General features: G+C 46.1%; 1 protein-coding gene across 2 annotated transcripts in view; it reads right to left on the minus strand.

Moving 5' to 3' along the window:
* The window catches only part of PIAS4 (protein inhibitor of activated STAT 4), a 54,767-nt gene that overhangs the window by 14,560 nt on the left and 17,346 nt on the right, over positions 1-22,861 (minus strand). For both annotated transcript variants that reach the window (XM_026721527.2, XM_026721529.2), the window contains exons 3-7: positions 16,569-16,653; positions 15,035-15,076; positions 10,450-10,540; positions 6,509-6,637; positions 5,179-5,284 (exon numbers count right to left, since the gene is read on the minus strand). In XM_026721527.2, coding sequence (XP_026577312.1) covers positions 5,179-5,284; positions 6,509-6,637; positions 10,450-10,540; positions 15,035-15,076; positions 16,569-16,653 — 453 coding nt within the window. The remainder of the gene's footprint in view (positions 1-5,178; positions 5,285-6,508; positions 6,638-10,449; positions 10,541-15,034; positions 15,077-16,568; positions 16,654-22,861) is intronic.

Here is a 22,861-nt window from a genome sequence, read left to right on the forward strand (position 1 = left end):
TTTTGATTGAGTTCTTATGTTCTTCAATGCGTGCACTTATTCTTCTGTTAGTTTGTCCAATGTATGTGGTAGGGCAGGCAGTGCAGGGGATTTCGTATACTCCTTGGTTTTCTAATTCGATTTTGTCTTTGGGGTTTCTTAGGATGGTGGATATTTTTCTGTTTGTGCAGAATGCTGTTTTGATGTTGTGTTTTTGGAGGATCTTGCTAATTTTGTCTGTAGTGCCTTTTATATATGGGAGGAGGGCTTTACCGTTTTCTTGTTCTCTGTCTTGGATTTTGGTTGGGGTTTCTTTTTGGATTAGGTGGGTAATCTTCTTTCTTTGGAATCCATTGGCTGTAAGTACGTTGGTGAGAGTGTGTAGTTCGGTTTTTGGTGTTGTTCATCGGCTAAGCATTTTGTTCTGGAGATGAGTGTCTTGGCTACGGAATTGATCTGTGCTGGGTGGTGGTGTGAGAGTGCATGTAGATAGCGGTTAGTATGTGTTTTCTTCTGGTAGATGGTGTGTCCTAGGGAGCCATTGGATCTTTTGTATACCAAGACATCTAGGAAGGGAAGTTGATTGTTGGCTTCTGTTTCCATGGTGAATTGTATTTTGGGGTGTAGGCTGTTGAGGTATGTGAGGAAGTTGTTCAGTTTTTCTTTCCCGTGTGGCCAGATTATGAAGGTGTCATCTACGTATCTGAGCCAGAGTTTGGGTTTGTGGTCGTATTTTTCTAGAGCTTGTGTTTCAAAGTGTTCCATGTAGAGGTTTGCGATAACAGGTGAGAGGGGTGATCCCATGGGTGCTCCTTCTATTTGTTTGTATTTTTGTCCATTGTAGGTGAAGTAAGTATTGGATAGGCAGTGGTTGGTTAGATCTAGGATGTGCTTGGGGGGGTTGTATTTGTTTTGGATGGCTGTCAAGGCTTCTTTTATTGGCACTTGGGTGAAGAGGGATATGACATCGAAGCTTACTAGTAGGTCACTAGGTTGTAAGTTTTGTTTCTTTATGATCTCGATGAACTGGAATGAGTTTCTTACGTGTGAGTTGATGGATTCTGCATAGGGTTGTAGTTGTTTGGCAAGAAATTTGGCCAGGTTTTGTAGAGGTGAGCCTATGGAGCTGACTATTGGTCTGAGTGGGGAGATGCCCCAAGCTTTATGGTCTCCCCAAAATACACAAAGAAGGAACCCCACTCAGACCAATAGTCAGCTCCATAGGCTCACCTCTACAAAACCTGGCCAAATTTCTTGCCAAACAACTACAACCCTATGCAGAATCCATCAACTCACACGTAAGAAACTCATTCCAGTTCATCGAGATCATAAAGAAACAAAACTTACAACCTAGCGACCTACTAGTAAGCTTCGATGTCATATCCCTCTTCACCCAAGTGCCAATAAAAGAAGCCTTGACAGCCATCCAAAACAAATACAACCCCCCAAGCACATCCTAGATCTAACCAACCACTGCCTATCCAATACTTACTTCACCTACAATGGACAAAAATACAAACAAATAGAAGGAGCACCCATGGGATCACCCCTCTCACCTGTTATCGCAAACCTCTACATGGAACACTTTGAAACACAAGCTCTAGAAAAATACGACCACAAACCCAAACTCTGGCTCAGATACGTAGATGACACCTTCATAATCTGGCCACACGGGAAAGAAAAACTGAACAACTTCCTCACATACCTCAACAGCCTACACCCCAAAATACAATTCACCATGGAAACAGAAGCCAACAATCAACTTCCTTCCTAGATGTCTTGGTATACAAAAGATCCAATGGCTCCCTAGGACACACCATCTACCAGAAGAAAACACATACTAACCGCTATCTACATGCACTCTCACACCACCACCCAGCACAGATCAATTCCGTAGCCAAGACACTCATCTCCAGAACAAAATGCTTAGCCGATGAACAACACCAAAAACCGAACTACACACTCTCACCAACGTACTTACAGCCAATGGATTCCAAAGAAAGAAGATTACCCACCTAATCCAAAAAGAAACCCCAACCAAAATCCAAGACAGAGAACAAGAAAACGGTAAAGCCCTCCTCCCATATATAAAAGGCACTACAGACAAAATTAGCAAGATCCTCCAAAAACACAACATCAAAACAGCATTCTGCACAAACAGAAAAATATCCACCATCCTAAGAAACCCCAAAGACAAAATCGAATTAGAAAACCAAGGAGTATACGAAATCCCCTGCACTGCCTGCCCTACCACATACATTGGACAAACTAACAGAAGAATAAGTGCACGCATTGAAGAACATAAGAACTCAATCAAAAAGAAGAAACGACCTCTTCCCTGGTCCAACACCTCAAAGCCACAGGACATGAAATTGATTTTAAAAATACCAGAACTATCGCCAAAACCGAACACTTCAACAGCAGAATAATCAGAGAAGCCATAGAGATAGAAAAACGCCCACACAGCATGAACAAACGAGATGACACCTCCCGCCTTCCAGCCATTTGGAAACCCGCCCTCATGAACAGACGAGTACCTAACATGAAGAAGGACACCGGACCCACACCCATGAGAGCCACACAAGATGCCACCACCACACTTCCATGTAGAAAACAGACTCCCACCCATTCAGAAAATGAGAAACGACCATGGACCAGAAGCTGCACTGCAGCTGCATCACTACCCACTTCAAACCCCTCTGAGCCATACATGAAGCAAACCGACACCCACCATGAAGATGCAGCAGGACCACGAACTAGAAGCCAAACAGCAAGATCACAACTCTCCAGCTCAAATCCCCAGCAACTAAGACTAACCTGAGCACAACCAAGCCCCACCTGAACAGAACACGCCTCCAACCAATCAGAACACGGCTAACCCCCAACCAATCAGAACACAGCCAAACCCCCTACCAATGAGAACACACCCCACCCAATCAGAACACAGCCAAGCCCCCACCCAATCAAGTCCCACCCCCACTGGCAGTTAAAAGGAGGAAGCAGCTGCAATCTCACATTACTCTGAGAAGCACAGAGCCGGAGACAGAAGCCTGAAGATGATGAATGAGACTTCATCGAAACGTTGCCTAGATACTTCGAATCTTACGCGGGAGAAACCCGAACAACCAAAGATCCATATATATATATATATATATATATATATATATATATATATATATATATATATATATATATATATATATATATATATATATATATATATACACACACACATACACATGCACACACACACGTGCGTGTGTGTACACGGTATTTCTAATGTTGGCCTGTTTATTACAGGTAGCCCTCAAACTCACAACCACAATTGAGCCCAGAGTTCGCGTTGCTAAGGGAGCAATTTGTGAAGTGAGTGTTGTCCCGTTTTATGACTTTTCTTGGCCACAGTTGTTAAGTGAATCCTTGCAGTTGTTACGTGAGTGACCCTGGGTGTCAACTCATGAAATATTTCTCTGGTCTTTTTAGAGTTGCCAACAGAAAGGGAGAGGGGAGCAGTGCAGCAGCTTGCAAACCGAAACTGCGTTCCATAAATGTTTCCAGAGGTTGTAACTAGGCGACTGAAGTTTCTGCCGCACAAAATTCTAACTGGAGAGCACACTGGATGACTCTGGACTATGGAGGTGTCCCATTGGAGGATATGAATTACGATACACCCAGAGGGGTCGGGGGAAAACCAGGGTCAAGGGTGACAGTGAATTATGTGCTTCAGAGTCAGCTACACCCAGGCAGTGCCCGACATGTTAACTTCCAATAAATCCTTTGGAAGTTTTGGCTCGAGACTCATGATTTAAAGGGGGGGGGGGGGACCGCCGGAATTCTGACACCCAGTTGTTAAGTGAATCTGGTTTCCCCATTAAAATTGGCGGGTCAGAAGGTCGCAAAAGGGAACACCGCAGCAGTCGTAAATGTGAATCAGTTGCCCAGCCTCTGGCTTTTGGTCACGTGACCATGGGGATGCTGCAAAAGGTTGTAACCGTGAAACATGGTTGTAAGTCACTTTTTTTTCAGTGCCGTTGTAACTTTGAACGGTCACTAAATGAAATGTTGTTAAGTCCAGGACTCCCTGTACTGCAAATTCCTTGATTTTTAATCCTGCAATTTAAACGCCTTAATCAGGGGTCTCCAACCTTGGCAACTTTAAGACTTGTGGACTTCAACTCCCAGAATTCCTCAGCCATTATTTATTTATTTTTTAACTAAATGGACCTTCCTTCCTTTTTTCTTCCTTCTCTCCCTTCTTTTTCTCCCTCCCTCCTTCCTTCCTTTCCTTATTTCCTTCCTTTCTTCCCTCCCTCCATTTGTCCATCCTTCCTTTCTTCCTTCCCTTCCTCCATTTGCCCATCCATACTCCCTTCCTCACTAATTTTCTTCCTTCCTTTCTTCCCTCCATCTGTCTTTCCTCCCTCCCTCCCTTCTTTCATTCCTTCTTCACTTCCTCAATATATTTCCTTCCTTCCTTCTTCTTTTTTCCTTCTCTCCCTTCCTTCTCTCCCCCACTCTCCCTTCATTCCTTTTCTCCCTCCATGTCTCCCTTCATTCCTTCCTTATTTCCTTCCTTGCTCCCTCAATTTCCTTCCTTTCTTCTCTCCCTCCTTTTGTCCATCCTTCCTTCCTCAATTACTTTCTTCCTCCTTCCCTCCCTCCCTCCCATTTGTCTTTCCTCTCTCCCTCACTCCCTCCTTTCATTCCTTCACTTCCTCAATTTATTTCCTTCCTTCCGTCTTTCTGTTCTCTCTTTTCTTCCTTCTCCCCCTCCCTCTCTCCCTTCATTCCTTCCCTCCCTCCATTTCTCCCTTCCTCACTTATTTGCTCTGGAAGAAGCCGTAGCCTTGCTTAGCTTTGAAAGACCAGGGCAAAAACTGAAGCTGAAGCCCCGTCCAAAAAAAATCCCCAAACTCCCCTCGGGAGACGCCCCGCAGCTCCTCCTGCCTTTTCTAGTCCGTTTGCACGATCTTCGTATCTTTCCTTTTGACAGAAAAGGCATGAGGAATTCTGGGAGTTGAAGTCCACAAGTCTTAAAGTTGGCTGAGGAAAGCTGGCTGAGGAATTCTGGGAGTTGAAGTCCACAAGTCTTAAAGTTGCCAAGGTTGGAGACCCCTGCCTTAGATGAAGCGAAAGATTCAGTTCCGGACGAAAGGGGCCAGAGAGGATATGGAAGGAGAGTTCGTTGCACCGACTCACCGAGGGCCTTGCACAGTTCCGGGTGTTTAATGCCGATGGTTTTTAACCGCTGCAACAACTCTGACGACGTTGTCTGTCGCACCAGGAAGAGGCCCACGGAGTAGCTCTGTAAAGAACAGGAAGGACACAAAAGTGTACAAGAGTTTGAGGGGTTTCCTTACAGGCGGTTTCGTTAGCCAACAAGGTAACATTATCAGTGCAAGAATGAAATGGGACAGGAGGAGAAGGAGAAGCAGAAAGAGAGGTGGAGAAGGATTAACAGATGAACAGAGTTGGAAGGGATCTTGCAGGTCATCTAGTCCAACCCCCCCGCCCAAGCAAGACCCCCTACACCATTCCTGACAAATGGCAGTCCAGTCTCTTCTTGAAGGTCTCAAGTGATGATGCTCCCACAACTTCCGAGGGCAACTTCTGTTCCATGGGTTGATTGTTCTCCCTGTCAGAAAGTTTCTCCTTATTTCTAGTTTGAATCTCTCCTTGTTCAGTTTCCATCCATTATTCCTTGTCTGGTCTACAGGCGCATTAGAAAATAGCTTGACCCCCTTCCCTCCTCTCTGTGGCAGCCCCTCCTCAAATATTGGAAGACTGCTCTCCTGTCTCCCCTGGTCCTTCTCTTCCCTAGACTAGCCAGGCCCAGTTCCTGCAACCGTTCATTGTATGTTTTAGTCTCCAGTCCCCTAATCATCTTGGTGGCTCTTCTCTGCACTCTGATTTCTAGAGTCTCAACATCTTTTTAATTGTGTGGTGACCAAAACTGGTGAAGGAGAAGGACAAGAAGAACAACTACTGTGGGATCCTTAGTGCCCTCTGAACCCGGTGTCTCTTTTGCAGACATTTCATGACCCGACTAGGTAACATTATCAGTGCTAGAAAGGGAGTGGGATTTCTGGAGAGGAGGAGACGAAGAGGAGGAGGGTTGTGGGGTCCTTGGCGCTCTCTGAGCTGGCTCGTTTTCTTGCAGGCATTTTATTATCCAACTAGGTAGCATCACCAATGCTAGAAGGGAGGAGGGTTTGCGAGGAGGAGGAGAACCGTGAACCCAGTGTCTCTCTTGCAGCATTTCACGACCCAACGAGGTAACATCCTCGGGGCTAGTGTTGTTTTTGTAACTCTAAAAGCTACTTTGAAGTCCCTTGCCCTGGGCCGGAACGCCCAGAGGGTCTTTACAGTTGACAGTAAACCAGCCAGGTTGGCCTCTCCTAGGCCGGAGGTAGAGTCAAGCACACCTGGGAAAAACGAATCCCTTCCCCCACCCTGGGCCAGAAGTGCCAACCCCTGAAATGGCTGCTGGCTGCTTGCTTTCTCCCCGGCGGGCCGACACGAGACTCACCTTCCCGTAATTCCCCCAGATGATGGTGATGCGGTTGGTGGCGGAAGACAGGTACATGAGATGAGTAAGGTTGATGGGACGACAAGGCCTCTTCGGCTCTACCCCGGGCTTGTTGGAAGGATAGTATCCCTGGAGAAAAAAACACAGAGAGAGAAAGGGGTTGTTTGAAAGGGACCAGCTTTCATTGTGATTGTGGCATAGTACTTGAAATGTACTAAAACAGACTGAATGATTCTTTCTTAATCTTTGCAAGAATCTAGGGTATCTCAGGGTATTATTAAACATATCAAGATGGCAGCTGTAGATGGCAGCATAGTAGTAGCTCTGATGTTTCTTTGTGTGTGTCACAACTTTTGGGACTGTTCTGACCTTACCTTATGGACACTCCTGTAAAGACTACTGACAGTGAAATAAGTATACTTAAGGTTAGTAACCTGGTCTATAACTTCTCTATCTTAACGAAAAGGCATCGTTGAAGGTCAAAATAGGACAAGCCCACTTATGCTGGCGTTCTTTTTTCTGCTGGCTGAAAGGCAGAAAGTGCATAGAACAAACTTATGCTCGTCATCAGGTCATTGAGAAGTGCACCAAAGTGAGAACCCCCACTGCTCTCTGAGGGTAGAGGAAGCCCCATCTCGCACCAGAGGTGGGATTCAGCCGGTTCTGACCAGTTCTGCAGAACCGGTAGCGGAAATATCGAGTAGTTCAGAGAACCGGCCAATCCCACCTCTGACTGGCCCCGCCAACCCCATCTATCCTCTGCCTCCCATTGAGTCCCAGCTGATCAGCCGGGTCTCCTTTGGTTACCCTGCACAGGAGAACGGAGCTGGAAAGCAGGTTAGTGGGGGTGGGGAGGGAAGGGGGGGATTTTACAGGATATCCTTCCCCTGCCACGCCCACCAAGCCGCGCCCACCGAACCGGTGGTACACATTTTCGAATCTCACCACGGATCTCAACGATGTGAACATGGAGATCAGACGCCAGAAGGCAGGAGTGTCAAACTCAACGCCTGTGGATTTTTTTTTTAATTTATTTATTTTGATTTGTCAATCGCTTACAAGAGAATAGGTATAAGTATATACATCATTAGGAACACATGCAATGGGTACATGTAAGAAAATAAAAAGAAACAATAGGACAGGGACGGTAGGCACGTCGGTGCGCTTATGCACGCCCCCTTACAGACCTCTTAGGAAAGGGGTGAGGTCAATAGTAGACAGTCTAAGGTTAAAGTTTTTGGGGTTTGGGGAAGAAACCTGCAGAGTCAGGCAGAGTATTCCAGGCATTGACCCCTCTGTGGCTGAAGTTGTATTTCCTGCAATCAAGTTTGGTGCGGTTAACCTTGAGTTTGTATCTATTGTGTGCGCTTGTGTTGTTACGGTTAATGTGTTGTTATGGTTAGATTGCTTGGATCTGGCCTTCAGGGTCGGCCTGGAAAGAGCAAAGGACCGGACAATGGTGCCTCTTCCAGTGAAAATGGAGCTCGCCCCCACCACCCCAAAAATGGAGCTTTGTTTTCACTGGCAAAGGGCTGCAGGAGGTCGTCCAGGCCGAAACTGGGGAGCAGGGAGGCTGCACCCGCCTGCCCCTCCCCGGCTCCGTTTTTGCCTTTGAGCGTGCAAGAAAGGACAGGAAAGGAGAAAGAGGAAAGACGAAGAAAAAGATGGGAAGAGAGGAAGGAAGGAAAAAGAAGAAAAGTAAGGAAGGAAGGAAAGAAGAAAGGGAAAGAGGAAAGACGAAGAAAAAGAAGGGAAGACGGGAAGAGAGGAAGGAAGGAAAAAGAAGAAAAGGAAGGAAGGAAAGAAGAAAGGGAAAGAGGAAAGACGAAGAAAAAGAAGGGAAGACAGGAAGAGAGGAAGGAAGGAAAAAGAAAAGGAAGGAAGGAAAGAAGAAAGGGAAAGAGGAAAGACGAAGAAAAAGAAGGGAAGACGGGAAGAGAGCCAGGAAGGAAAAAGAAGAAAAGGAAGGAAGGAAAGAAGAAAGGGAAAGAGGAAAGACGAAGAAAAAGAAGGGAAGACGGGAAGAGAGCCGGGAAGGGAAAAAGAAGAAAAGGAAGGAAGGAAAGAAGAAAGGGAAAGAGGAAAGACGAAGAAAAAGAAGGGAAGACGGGAAGAGAGCCAGGAAGGAAAAAGAAGAAAAGGAAGGAAGGAAAGAAGAAAGGGAAAGAGGAAAGACGAAGAAAAAGAAGGGAAGACGGGAAGAGAGGAAGGAAGGAAAAAGAAAAGGAAGGAAGGAAAGAAGAAAGGGAAAGAGGAAAGACGAAGAAAAAGAAGGGAAGACAGGAAGAGAGGAAGGAAGGAAAAAGAAGAAAAGGAAGGAAGGAAAGAAGAAAGGGAAAGAGGAAAGACGAAGAAAAAGAAGGGAAGACAGGAAGAGAGGAAGGAAGGAAAAGAAAAGGAAGGAAGGAAAGAAGAAAGGGAAAGAGGAAAGACGAAGAAAAAGAAGGGAAGACGGGAAGAGAGCCAGGAAGGAAAAAGAAGAAAAGGAAGGAAGGAAAGAAGAAAGGGAAAGAGGAAAGACGAAGAAAAAGAAGGGAAGACGGGAAGAGAGCCAAGAAGGAAAAAGAAGAAAAGGAAGGAAGGAAAGAAGAAAGGGAAAGAGGAAAGACGAAGAAAAAGAAGGGAAGACGGGAAGAGAGCCAGGAAGGGAAAAGAAGAAAAGGAAGGAAGGAAAGAAGAAAGGGAAAGAGGAAAGACGAAGAAAAAGAAGGGAAGACAGGAAGAGAGGAAGGAAGGAAAAAGAAGAAAAGGAAGGAAGGAAAGAAGAAAGGGAAAGAGGAAAGACGAAGAAAAAGAAGGGAAGACAGGAAGAGAGGAAGGAAGGAAAAAGAAGAAAAGGAAGGAAGGAAAGAAGAAAGGGAAAGAGGAAAGACGAAGAAAAAGAAGGGAAGACGGGAAGAGAGCCAGGAAGGAAAAAGAAGAAAAGGAAGGAAGGAAAGAAGAAAGGGAAAGAGGAAAGACGAAGAAAAAGAAGGGAAGACGGGAAGAGAGTCGGGAAGGGAAAAGAAGAAAAGGAAGGAAGGAAAGAAGAAAGGGAAAGAGGAAAGACGAAGAAAAAGAAGGGAAGACGGGAAGAGAGTCGGGAAGGGAAAAGAAGAAAAGGAAGGAAGGAAAGAAGAAAGGGAAAGAGGAAAGACGAAGAAAAAGAAGGGAAGACGGGAAGAGAGCCAGGAAGGAAAAAGAACAGACAAAGGAAGAACAAAGGAGAATGGGGAGGAAAGAAGAAAGGGAAAGAAGGAAGATGAAGAAAAAGAAGGAAAGAGAGCAAGGAAGGAAAAAGAAGGGAAGAGGGGAAGGAAGGAGAAAGGAGAATGAAGAGGAAAAGGAAGGGAGGGAGGAGGAAGGAGAATGAAGAGGGAAGGAAAAAGAAGAAAATGAAGCACGGATGGAAGGAAGGAGGATTATAACGAGCGAGGGAGAATCTCAGGGAAGTCCTGCCTTGGCACTTGGCCGCCACAGGTGCCCCCGACCTGAGTCCCCACGCCACACCCACCACGGCCATGCCCCTCCCCGGCCACACCGACCCCGTCCCTCCGAGGTCAAACACAACCCCGGCGCGGCCCTCCATGAAGGCGCGTTTGACACCCCTGCCGTAAGGGGAACCTGCTTCTGCAGGTAGCTTATAAGACATAGGTGGCTCGACCCGAGACTGAGGCGAGGGGGGTGCGTGTGTCAAGAAAGAGGAAACCTGCAGTGTTATCCTTCTTGCCCAAGGTCTTCAGCAGGCACCCCTAATTTTTTTTGGGGGGGAGGCAGTGGTATTCGCGGAAGAGGAAGGCCAGGTATACCACCCAGGTTCCAGGTCACCTGCCCCCCCTTTTTTTCTTTGCTCTACCTGTGCAAGGAACAGGTTGTGCACGTGGAGATGGGTCTGGCCAAGCCCAGCTCCAACAGACGCGGCCCTCCAGATTCTTCCGGAGAAACGTCCAATCATGACTTACCGGAACCGAACAATAACTGTGGTTGACTTTGACGGCGATATTCGGTGGGTATTGATCTTCCTGAGGGCAGCTGGTGTCGGTGTAGCAGATCCTGAGAAAGAACGCAAAGGTTAGAGAGCGAGATGGGAGAGAGCCTCTAGCATTGTGTGGAGCCGCCAAGATGGTTTTAGGGGACCGGAGGCTAAAACATAGGAAGAACCGTCGCAGGAACTGGGTAATGTCTAGTCTAATGAAAAGAAGGACTAGGAGAGACAGGATAGCAGCCTTGCGATATCTCAGGGGCTGCCCCAAAGTAGAGGGAGTCAAGCTCTTCTCCAAAGCACCTGAAGGCAGGACAAGCAACAGCAGGTGGACACTAACCAAGGAGGGGAAGCGACCTGGAACTAAGGAGGAATTTCCTGACTGTGAGAACAATTAACCAGTGGAACGAGGTTTTTAAGAAGTTAGTTTTTTACTATATTGAATTTTCAATTCAATTGTATAGAATGCGAAGGATGTGTCTTTGTGTTTTATTTTTGATAGTTATAATGCATACTGAACATCAGGGGTGGGTTTCTACAGGTTCGCACCTATTCGCTAGAACCGGTTGTTAACATTCTAAGCAGTTTGGAGAACCGGTTGTTAGAAGAAATTTTTACTGGCCTAATCCTGTAAGGAAGGCAGGAAGGAAACATTCTGGTGTTGCTTACAGAAACTGCCTCTCCATTAACCCTTATTCCATTCTTGGCAGGACTAGACTTCCTGTCTCAGGAATGTCTCTGGAGCTATTTTCCCCTCCTTTGCTGGTACTTTGCTTGTGTGGAGTGACCATTCAAAGTTACAATGGCACTGAAAAAGGTGACATGACCATTTTTCACACTTACGACTGTTGCAGGATCCCCACGGTCATGGGAGGCCAGGCGAGGAGATGTGTGCCTCGATGTGAGTGATGTTGAGTTGGCCAGGCCCAGCCAGTCACATGACCACCAAGCCACGCCTGCCAAGCCACACCCACAGAACCGGTAAAAAATGCTGCTGAAGATGGCATTTAATTTCATTGTACGAGGTGCAATGACAATAAAGTAAAAGAGACTGACTAACCATTTGACTGAAATGGTAGAAGGTTTCATGCCTGAGGAGGGGGTTGGACTAGAAGACCTCCAAGGTCCCTCTCGTCTCTAATCTGATTGATGAATTGAAGTCCTTATCTTTATTAGGCTAGTCACACCCAGTTCCTGCAATCATTCATCATATGTTTTAACCTACAGATCTTTTATCATCTTAGTTGTTCTTCTCTGCACTTTTTCTAGAGTCCCTACATTTTTATATATATATATATATATATCATGGGGAAACCAGGATTGGGTGCAGTATTCCAAATCTGGCCTCGCCAGCTCACACATCCACACCAATCTACTCCCAGTCGTTTTTGTTGGACACAACCTTGAGCAAAAGAACCCCCAGGCCTAGCCCTCTGCTGTCATCCACGGTGTGCCTTTACTGGTCTTCAAACTTGACTTATGGGAGGAAGGACTGCCCCCTTCCCTCCCTCCTCCTCCTCCCCTCCTCCTCCTCCTCACCAGCTCAGATAAGACAAGACAGGAGAGGATTTAATGAAAAACAGGACTTGCATTCCTTATCTGGGCGAGTCGGTGAGCAACCAGAGGCAGGGTGATCAAACCTGATTTTTATATCAACGGTTCCTACAGAACAATCTGTAGAGAGTCTCAGTCATCCAAGTCCTGGTTGTCCCCAAGGTGTTTGTTTTTTTCCCAGGAGTCAACTGGACTTTCTTGTTTTTCTCTTCGAAGACGTTTTGCTTCTCATCCCAGAAGCTTCTTCAGCTCTCTGACAGGATGGTGGGGAACGGAAGGATTTATACTCCTGACAGACAGCATTCTTTTCAAACTTTTAGCTATACCATTTGGGAGGAACAGCCTTGGAATGGTGTGGGAGTAGGAATGGATTTGCAGAGGAATACATTGCAGACCACAGGGACCATTTGCCCTACTCAGGTGACCCTGAGGACACAGATTAAACCTCCAGGTGGTCTCAGTGACCCTCCAAAAGGATGCAAATGACCAGCTGCCTGCAAGGAATATGAATCCTTCCGTTCCCCACCATTCTGTCAGAGCGAAAGAAGCTGCTTGGATGAGAAGGGAAACGTCTTCAAAAAGCAAAACCAGAAAAGTCCAGTTGCCTCCTGAAAAAAAAAAAAAAAAGCACCTTTGGGACATAGAGAACAATCAAATCTACGCTCAATTCACCCCCTGAATTCTCCAAAAACTTTATAGAGGTTCGACTTCTGCCCCGGGGAAGGGAGTTGGACTTGAGGACCTCCAAGATCCCTTCTAGCCCTACGAATCTATGATTCAATTGCAGGTCAAGACTGCCCCCTGGGGGCCAGAAAGATGTCAGGAATGCTTCCAGATCCATTTTGTCTATAGAGATTCTCAGTCATCCAGGTCCCAAAGGTGTGTGTTTTTTTTTAAAAAAAGAGGCAACTTTGAAAAACTTCTGGGTTTTTTTTTCCTCTGAAGATGTTTCGCTGTTCATCCAAAAAGCTTCTTCAGCTCTGATTAGATGGTGAGGAATGGAAGGATTTATACTCCTTGCAGACAGCTGGTCATTGGCATCCTCTTTAGAGACCACTTGGAAGTTTACCTGTGTCCTCAGGGTCACCTGAGGGGTGCAAATGGGGGTGGAGCCTTCTTGGAACTGCTGTAGACTGGAGATAGATGATGCCGTATCCCTCCCTGTCTGTTGAGAGGGGGCACTTCAATTTGGACATATAGATGGCCTCTTTGAACCCTCTTTCAAACCGGTGGTCTTCTCTGTCCAGGTGGTGGATTTTGTGGTCTTCAAAAGAGCGGCCTTGTGTCTTTTAAATGCAGATGGACTGCTGAATCTCGTCCTGACGGGTTTGTTCTATGTTGTGCCAGGCGTTTGTGAAGGGGCTGTTTTGTTTCCCCAAACGTACAGATCTGCACTGGGCTCACTTATTATTACCTTACTCAAGAGGAGGAAATCCCACCCCACCCCATGCAGGAATCAGCACGCCCCAAAATGAGGATTAACCCAAAAGGAAGAACTCCCACTGGTACCTACGGAAATTGGGGCCATACCAAAAGAGGAACACCCCCCCATGCAGGAATCAGGCCCACCCTAGAGGAGGACACCTGCCCCCCTCCATACACATATTTAGGAATCAGGCCCATTGAAGAGGGATCCCCATGATGCAGGAATGTGGCCCATTCAAAGGAAGGGAAAAAAAAAACCACACAATCACACACACACACAGGAATTGGACCTTCCCAAAATGAAGACACCCCCCCCCTAGAGGAATTGGGCCTATCCAAGAAGATCTATCCCTATGAGTGCAGACGGACTACATGGCCCATAATCAAAAGCTGCAGAAAAAGCCAACTCTTTTGAGAAGATGGATCTTGACAGACCCGAACACTGGGCCGTATCTAACAAAATGAAATTCAATAGAGGAGAGAAAAGGAAAGTCCTACACTTAGGCAAGAAAAACCCAAAGGACACATCTAGACTGGGTGAAACCAGGCTCAGTAGCAGTGACTGTGGAGGGAAGGAAGCAGTGGGGTGCCACAAGGTTTGGTCTTATATCTTCAATATCTTCAATTTGACCTCACCCCTTTTCCTATCAGACTACAACACGTGTACAATGAGATTGGCCGAGCCTCCCTTCGTGCCCCCCGTAACACAACTCACAGCGAGGACAGAGTCCCTAACCCAACCTTATTACATCATGTGTCCTCGTTGCACAACGCGCCAGCTCCGCAAGTCTATCATACTACGTTGACATAAAGTTATTTTCCATTCAGAAGTCTGACGGCCCACGGGTAGAAACTGTTCTTCAGCCTGTTGGTTGCGGCTGGCTCTGCTCCTCTTATCTTCCTACCTGATGGTAGGAGAATGAAGAAGGGCTGACCAGAGTGTGAGTCGTTCCTAAAAGGATTTCCTTCGCTTTTTGAAGGCAGCGAGCCCTGGCGAGGTCATCTAGTGGTATCAGGGAACAGCCCACGCTCTTTTGTGCTGTGCTCAACCGCCCTCTGTAATATCTTTCTGTCCACGGCTGTCAAGCCAGCACACCACACCGTCCTGCGATATGTGAGGACTGCATTGTACACTGCATGGACCACGTATGGACCAGCTGTCTGCAAGGAGTATAAATCCTTCCATTTTCCCACCTTCCAGTCAGAGCTGAAGAAGCCTCTCTCATGAGAAGCGAAATGCCTTCAAAAGAAAAAACGCCAGGAGTATAAATCCTTCCATTTTCCCACCATCCAGTCAGAGCTGAAGAAGCCTCTCTCATGAGAAGCGAAATGCCTTCAAAAGAAAAACAACGCCAGAAAGTCCAGTTGTCTCTTGAGGGGAAGAAAAAAACAAAAAAAAAAGAAAGCACCTTTGGGATTTTTAAATCCACTCCGTTCCAAAAGACAGAACTATTTGAATGACAAACACGCCCGGATGCAGTAGGTTTGCAGGGAATCTCATCGCGGAGCCCCGCCTTGTTTTAAATCCCTTCCCTTCCCTCCTCCCTCTTTCTAAGGAAGAGGGTTAATTGGCACCTTTGGCTTACCTGAGGACAACCTGGACTGATCTCACGCCCGGCTGCAACTCCCTGACAAAAAAATAACAAAGAGCACCGAGATCAGGACTAGAAAAACCACCGGTGATTTAAGGCAGAGAACAAGCAACCCAAGAAGAAGAAAAACACGTAACCCGAAGAAGCAGGCCTGACTCTGCTTTGCTTTTAACTCGCAATTCTTTAGGACAAGTCATGCCCTAAAACCCCAGATTAGAGCCACTCACGCCCACAGCCCCACGCTAGGAGAGGTGACCCATCGCCCCCCAAAAACCCTGTAATTTGTGGAGGGCAGGGAATTAACTTTGAACAGGTTTGGACAAAGAACCGAGCTTGGCTCCAAAAAGGATTCGCAAGTAAAACGGTCGGCTGGCCCACCAACGGAGACTCTAAACCCCTCTAAATCAGGAGAGATGGCAGATGTGGTATCTGCTAAAACTATGGGACTAGGACTCCGAAGTCCATCAGCCACAGAGCGCCGCTGAACGACGTGAGGATGAGAGAGAGAGATAAGAGAGGAGAGTTTCCTGCCAAGGACAAGCCACGCACTCAGTGGAGAAATATATTTTCACTGATGAGTTTACGACCATAATGGGCCTGTAAATCATGCCGGTTGTTAAGCAAGCCATCACATGATTTTAGGTCACTCTTCTGTGGCAGTTGTTAAGTGGACATGGCTGGAAGCCACCTTGAATCGTGGTCATGTGGCCACGGGGCCCACAAAGGTTACATGACCTTTCTTTTCCTTCCTTCTTTCTCTCTTTTTCTCATTCGCTCACTTTTTCTTTCTTTCCTTTTCCTTTCTTTCCTTCCTTCCTTCTCTTTCTTCCTTCCTTTTTCTTTCTTTCCTTTTTCCTTCCTTCCTTTCTCACTTACTTCCACTTTTTCTTCTTTTTTCTCTTTCACCTTTTCTTTCTTTCCTCTCTTCCTTCCCTTTCTCTTTCTTTTCTTCCTTCCTTTCTTCTTTCTCTTCCCCTCATTTTTTCTTTATTCTTCTTTTTCTCTCTTTCACTTTTTCTTTTCCTTCTTCTTTTCCTTCTTTTTCTTTCTTTCTTTCTCTATCTCTTTTCTTCCTTTCTCTTTCTCTCTCTCTCTCTACCCCTCCCCTCTGCCTTTTAAAACTTCAAAATCCAGGTCCTTTTGACTTTGAAAGGTTGCTAAGAACTAAGACTTAAGCCGAGGACTCCCTGTATGATTGCTGAGGGACACTGATGCAACCGTTAAGAATTGAGGAATTGTGTCCCTTAGGAATAACGCCAATTAGAGAGAGAAGCCATTCATGCTCCCATTTCCCTGGAGGAATACTGAGGTTGGCAGGGATTACCTTTCACCTACGGCAAAGACGGTATTTTTTTAAAAAACAAGACTTGACTTCCCGTTGCTGCATGGGTTAGTCGTCTGCCGGAAGACTCTCAAAGACCTGCCTCAGATTCTTCTTCTTTTTTTAAAAAAAAATTAAATCTTTCGTTCTATTTTACCGTTCATCGCTCCCGAGAAGCCCTTCAGGTTTTGCACGCATGGAAATTACCTGGAATTCCTGATCAGCTCCACCTGTCGCGGCGTCAGGGCGAAGACGCAGGGGCTCTCTTGAAGTTTCTCGTTGTTCTGCGGGACTGGACACAAAGGGAAGGCGGAAAAGATGGTCAGGGGGAAGCACAATCCGACAGAGAGGGAGAAATCTCATCCCCCCCCCTCCACAAAACATGTCACCACCGTTGATTGACACACGAGACCAGGGAGGGCCCCGGCTGGCGTTTTGAGGAAGGAAAAACGATGCTGGGTTCCTGTGAAGGACCCGACAGAAACACCTGCCCTTCAGGGGGACTTCACAAACCAAGAAAATTATCAGGGATAGAAGAGAGTATCTGTCGTTCATGGTTAAATTGAGGGGGTCCTTGGTGCTCTCTGGGCTTGGCGGTTTTCTTGGAGACATTTTATGACCCAACTAAGCAACATCATCAGTGCTAGAAAGGAATGAGGAGGAGGAGGAGGAGGAGGAGGAGGAGGAGGAGGAGGAGGAGGAGGAGGAGGAGGAGAAGGAGGAGAAGGAGGAGGGGGAGAAGGAGGAGGAGGAAGAGGAGGAGGAGGAGGAGAAGGAGGAGGAGGAGGAGGAGGAGGAGAAGGAGGAGGAGGAGGAGGAGGAGGAGGAGGAGAACAATGACTGGGGTTCCTTAGTGCTCTCTGAGCTTAGTTTTCTTGCAGACATTTTATGACCCAACTAAGCAACATCATCAGTGCTACAAAGGGATGGGGTTTGGGAGGAGGAGGAGGAGGAGGAGGAGGAGGAGCAGGAGGAGGAGAACAACGACTGTGGGGTCCTCGGTGCTCTCTGAGTTTGGTGGTTTTCTTGCAGGCGTTTCATGACCAAACTGGGTAACACCTTCAGTGCTAGAAGCGGGGAGGAGGGAGTTTGTGGGGAGGAGGAGGAAGAGGAGGAGGAGGAAGGGGAGAAAGAGAAAGAAGAAGAGAACGAGGAGGACTGTGGGGTCCTTGGTGCTCTCTGAGCTTGGTGGTTTTCTTGCAGGCGTTTCATGACCAAACTGGGTAACACCTTCAGTGCTAGAAGCGGGAGGAGGGGGTTTGTGGGGAGGAGGAGGAAGAGGAGGAGGAGGAAGGGGAGAAAGAGAAAGAAGAAGAGAACGAGGAGGACTGTGGGGTCCTTGGTGCTCTCTGAGCTTGGTGGTTTTCTTGCAGACGTTTCATGACCCGACTAAATAACGTAATCAGTGCTAAAAGGGAATAGGGTTTGTGGGGAGGAGGAGCAGGAGGAGGGGAAGGGGAGGAGGAGGGGGAGAGGAAGGAGGAGGAGCAGGAGGAGGGGCAAGACAACGACTATGGGGTTATTGTTTTCTCTGAGCTTGGCGGTTTTCTTGCAGACATTTCATGACCCAACTAAGTAACGTAATCAGTGTTAGAAGGGAATAGGGTTTGCGAGGAGGACGAGGACGAGGACTATGGGGTCCTTGGTGCTCTCTGAGCTTGACTGTTTTCTTGCAAGATGTTTTCATGACCCAACTAGGTAACGTAATCAGCGCTCACTTTTTTTTTTTTTCTATCGATGATGTTTCCTAGTTGAGTCATGAAACGCCTCCCAGAAAACAAACCAAGCTCAGACAGCACCAAGGACGCCTCCAAATTATCACAAAACTGCAACGCATGAGATTGTTCAAACTGGTGATCAGGAAAAACCACAGACCTTCTCTGACTGACTCCCTAGACGGACGGATGACCTTGAGAGGAGACAAGTTTTAACACAACCGCCCACCCTTTTCAAGGCAAAAGAAAATACGAAAAGGAAAAAAAAAAAAAAAACCCAGATTTTGAATCCGGGGGATTTTTTTTCATGGCAAGGAAAAAAAAAAAAAAGTCCACCACATCTTTTTTTTATTTTGGGAGCCGGGGACGTTCACAAGAACCCGAGCATCCCGCCTGCTTTCTCCACTTGTAAATTTGCCATTTGCTAAATTTAATTACGTTAATTATGAGGTGTTTTTATTCACAGCGGGGGCTTTTTGCCAAGGCTTCTCCAAAGCTGGGCTGGAGAGGTTCGTCTCGGGAGGTCTAGGAGAAGGAGAGGTTAGCCTCTGAGCTTGCTAAGAGTGCCCCCGGGAGAGGGGAAATATTTGAGCAGGATTCGATTTATTTGTTTTAAATATGGATAGGCCTCGACATATGGACACCGCCTGTAATTTATGCCACGGAGTGAGATGTTTGTTAAAGGGAAGGGGTGGCCCCATGCTATGACCTTTCTAGCCGCCGTCGTTAAGGAAATCACTGCAATCGTTAAGCTAGTTGTGGATGCTCCAACGCTGGACGTTTTTAAGAGGATATTGGACAATACGTTGTGTGAAATGGTATAGGACAGTGGTAGCTAACCTTTTTGGGTTCCTGTGTCAAAAACTGCACGCGCACAAATGCAATGTGTGCGCCCCCCCACCCCCTGGGCATACAATCCTCCCCGCTACCCCCTTACCTGTACTGCGCCTCACAGCAGATTTTTGGGCTGATTTGAGGCTTTTTTCGGCTTCCCAGAGGCTTGGAAAAAGCCCCTGCAAGGCTTTTCAGACCGAATAATAGGCCCATTTCATCACTTCCTGTAATACCGGAAGTGACGGAACAGGCCTATTGTTCGACCTGAAAAGCCTTGCAGAGGCTTTTTCCAAGCCTCTGGGAGGCCGAAAAATATCAGCTGTGAGGCGTGCGCGTGCGCAGTGAGGTAAGTTTGCCTGCAACTCGTGTGCCAGCACAAATGGCTCTGCGTGCCACTTGTGGCACCCATGCCATAGGTTCGCTATCACGGGTATAGGGTTTTCCTGCCTGAGCAGGGGGTTGGACTAGAAGACCTCCAAGGTCCCTTCCAATTCTTATTATTCCATTATTCCACCCGTCTCCTATTCTATTCTATTTTATTTTCTATTTTTTTCTATATTATTCTATTTTCTATTCTATTATTTTCTTTTTCTATTCTATTTTCTATTCTATTTCATTATTATATTATATTTTCAATCCTATTCTATTTTCTATTCTCTTTTCTATCCTCTTTTCTATTCTTTTCTATTCTATTTTCTATTTTCTATTCTATTTTCTATTCAATTATTATTATACACTTTATAGTCTATTATATTTCATTATTATTTTCTATTTCATTTTCTATTCTATTTTCTATTTTTTTCTATTCTATCATTCTTTTCTATTCTATTTTCTATTCTATTTTCTATTCTATTATTATTTTCTTTTTCTATTCTATTTCATTATTCTATTCTATTCTATTTTGAATCCTATTCTATTTTCTATTATTTTTTATTCTATTTTCTTTTCTATTCTCTTTTCTATTTTATTTTCTATTCTATTTTCTATTCTTTTCTATTCTATCATCATTTTCTATTCTATTTTCTATTCTATTATTACTTTACACTTTATATTTCATTATATTTTCTATTTTCACAATATATTTCATTCTTATTTTCTATTTTCTATTCTGTTCCATTCTCATTCCATTATCCTGTCCTGTCCTATGAATCTGGATTCCCCACTTGACTTTTACTTGCCGGAAGGTCACCAAAGGGGATCACAGTGCAACCATCATAAATACGAGTCAACTGCCAAGTGCCCGAATTTTGACGAAGTCACACGCTTTTTTTTCAGAGCCATTGCGTATTTCTGCAGTTTATATTATAAACGAACAAATAAGCAAGTGGAGCCCAACGCTCAGCTGCTGCCCAACGACGAAGCTCAAACAGCCACGGCTGAGTTTGCACAGGGCAGGAAGCCAAAACAAACCACAGTTTGGCTAAAACGTGATGTGCAAACTAAGCCAGAGAATCTTGGGAGCTGCTAGCCGGGTTTCTTTGAGGCCAGCTTTGGCTAGAAAAAAAACAAGAGCTTATGGGGTGCCCCCTTATAAAGGAGAAGGAGGGAGTTAAAAAAATGGAATAAATGAATAAAATTCAAGTATGGGCAGCCTTCCACTTACGACAAGTAAGCAGTGGAGAGCCATAAGGTTCCATCTTAGGCCCAGGACTCTTCAATATCTTCATTAACGACTTAGATGAGGGAATAGAAGGGGAATTTACCAAATTTGCAGGTGATACTAAGCTGGCAGGAATAGCCAACACCCAAGAAGATCAACTCAAGATCCAGATGGATCGTGACAGACTAGAACACTGGGCCTTATTTAACAAAATGAAATTCAATGTAGAGAAAAGGAAAGTCCTACACTTAGGCAAGAAAAACCCAAAGGACACATCTAGACTGGGAGAAACCAGGCTCAACAGCAGGAAATATGAGAGGGATCTCGGAGTCTTAGTGGACAACCAGCTAAATAGGAGCCAGCAGCCAAAAAAGCCAATGCAATCCTAAATTGCATTAACAGAGGGATACAATCAAGATCAAGGGAGGGACTAATACCACTCTGTAAAGCCTTAGTAAGACCACACCTGGAGTCCTGCATCCAGGTTTGGGCACCACACTATAAAAAAGACATTGAGGCTCTAGAAAAAGTGCAGAGTAGAGCAACCAGGATGATGGCCCTGCCCACCCCCAAAAAGGGGGGGGGGACTTAGGACCATTTTGCACACTTAGGTTACCGTTGCATCCTCCCTGTGGTCACGTGACTTTCCCGTTGGAGGTTTGGCAACCGACTCACGGCGAAGTTTTGCCCTGTTTTATGACTTTCCTTGGCATGCAACGTGGAAAAAGTTCTCCATCGCAGGTGTAGGTAGGGTCTCCTGCTTAAGCAGGGGGCTGGACTAGAAGACCCCCAAAGTCCCTTCCAGCTCCTATTCTGATTCTGAAATCCTGGCCCTTCTAGATTTGAGACGGCCGTTAGAATCCTGTCCCGCCTCGGTTTTTTTCTTTTTAATTTATCTTGTGATTCTTTCCACCTCGTTCTGAAGCTTTGGTACCGAATAAGTGGATCTGGCACCATAGGTGAGGTTTGACCAACGTATAATAAAAAATGCCTCTTAATTGTTAATTCTCATGACTTGGGGAAAAAAGAAAAAAAAAACAGCCCATAGTTTTATAAATACCATTGTAAAGAACAGGGGACGTTTATCCACAACAGCGACCTGTGAAAAAGGCGCACACCCCACTCGGCTGGCTGGTATATAACATCGTAGCCTCAGCTCACGAAAAGCCTCCATTCTCCACCCTGGTTTAAAACAACCCACAGCAGCGGAGAAACATCGGGAGAATCGGATGGAAGAGGAATTTATCAACGGACACCCGAGGCCTCTTCGCACCGTACCTTGCAATCAAAACACAGAGATTGCCTCAGCCGCTGCCAAAGAAGGCTCCACCGCACTGTGCGCAAACAACAGATGGCCTTCCGGGGGCCCTCCTGGGATGCAAGGAGAAGCCAAGACAAATTCAAAGAAGTCCCTGTTCCAAATTCACCAGTCATTCCCAATCTTGTTTACACTCAAAGGAACCCGGAAGGCCAGCGACACAATTATTGGGATATGGGAATCATTGAAAAAGGGTTTTTGTTTTTTTTCTCATGCACCGTTTATTCGGTCCTTCTTTTAGCTTCCTTTCGTTAACGATTCAATGAGATATTTTCCCCAATATTAGTCTATGGAGATTATTAGTCATTCCCACGTCACGATTGTCCCAAAAGGTGCTCCTCCCCGGCCCCCAAAACAGGCAACTGGACTTTCTGGTTTTTCTTTGAAGGCGTTTTTTTGGTTTCAGCCAACACAACATACGTCCCCGCTTCAAACCCAAGCGCACACGAAGGCAGAAGCGTGTCCACCCCAGGGATAAAACACTCAGATGCACACTGAGCGACGTGGGTCTATGCAGGACAACGCAGTGAGCCACGGGCAGATCTGGACGTTTGGGGAAATGAAAGAGCCACTTCACAAATGCTTGGTACAACGTAGGAGAACAAACCCATCAGGATGAGATCCAGCAGTCCATCTGCACTTAAAAGAGACAGGCCCTTCTTTTGAAGACAATAAAATCCACATTCTGGACAGAGAAGATTGCTGGTTTGAAAGAGAGGTCAAAGAGACCATCTGTGTCCAAACTGAAGAGCCCTCCCCTCAACAGAGGGGGCGGGGGGGGGATACGGCATTATCTATCTCCGGTCTACAACAGGGTCCTTTCAGCAGTTCCAGGAAGGCTCCACACCCATTTGCACCCCTCAGGTGACCCCTGAGGATACAGATTAAACCTCCAAGTGGCCTCAAGGACCCTCTCAAAGGATGCAAACGACCAGTTGTCTGCAAGGAATATAAATCCTTCCGTCCCCCCCACCACCATCCGGTCAGAGCTCAAGAAGCTTCTTGGAGGAGTAAAACGTCTTCAAAGAAAAAA

This window comes from Pseudonaja textilis, chromosome 1 (genome assembly GCF_049901715.1).
Source record: "Pseudonaja textilis isolate UNSWEBS1 chromosome 1, rPseTex1.2, whole genome shotgun sequence".
NCBI lineage: Eukaryota > Metazoa > Chordata > Lepidosauria > Squamata > Elapidae > Pseudonaja > Pseudonaja textilis.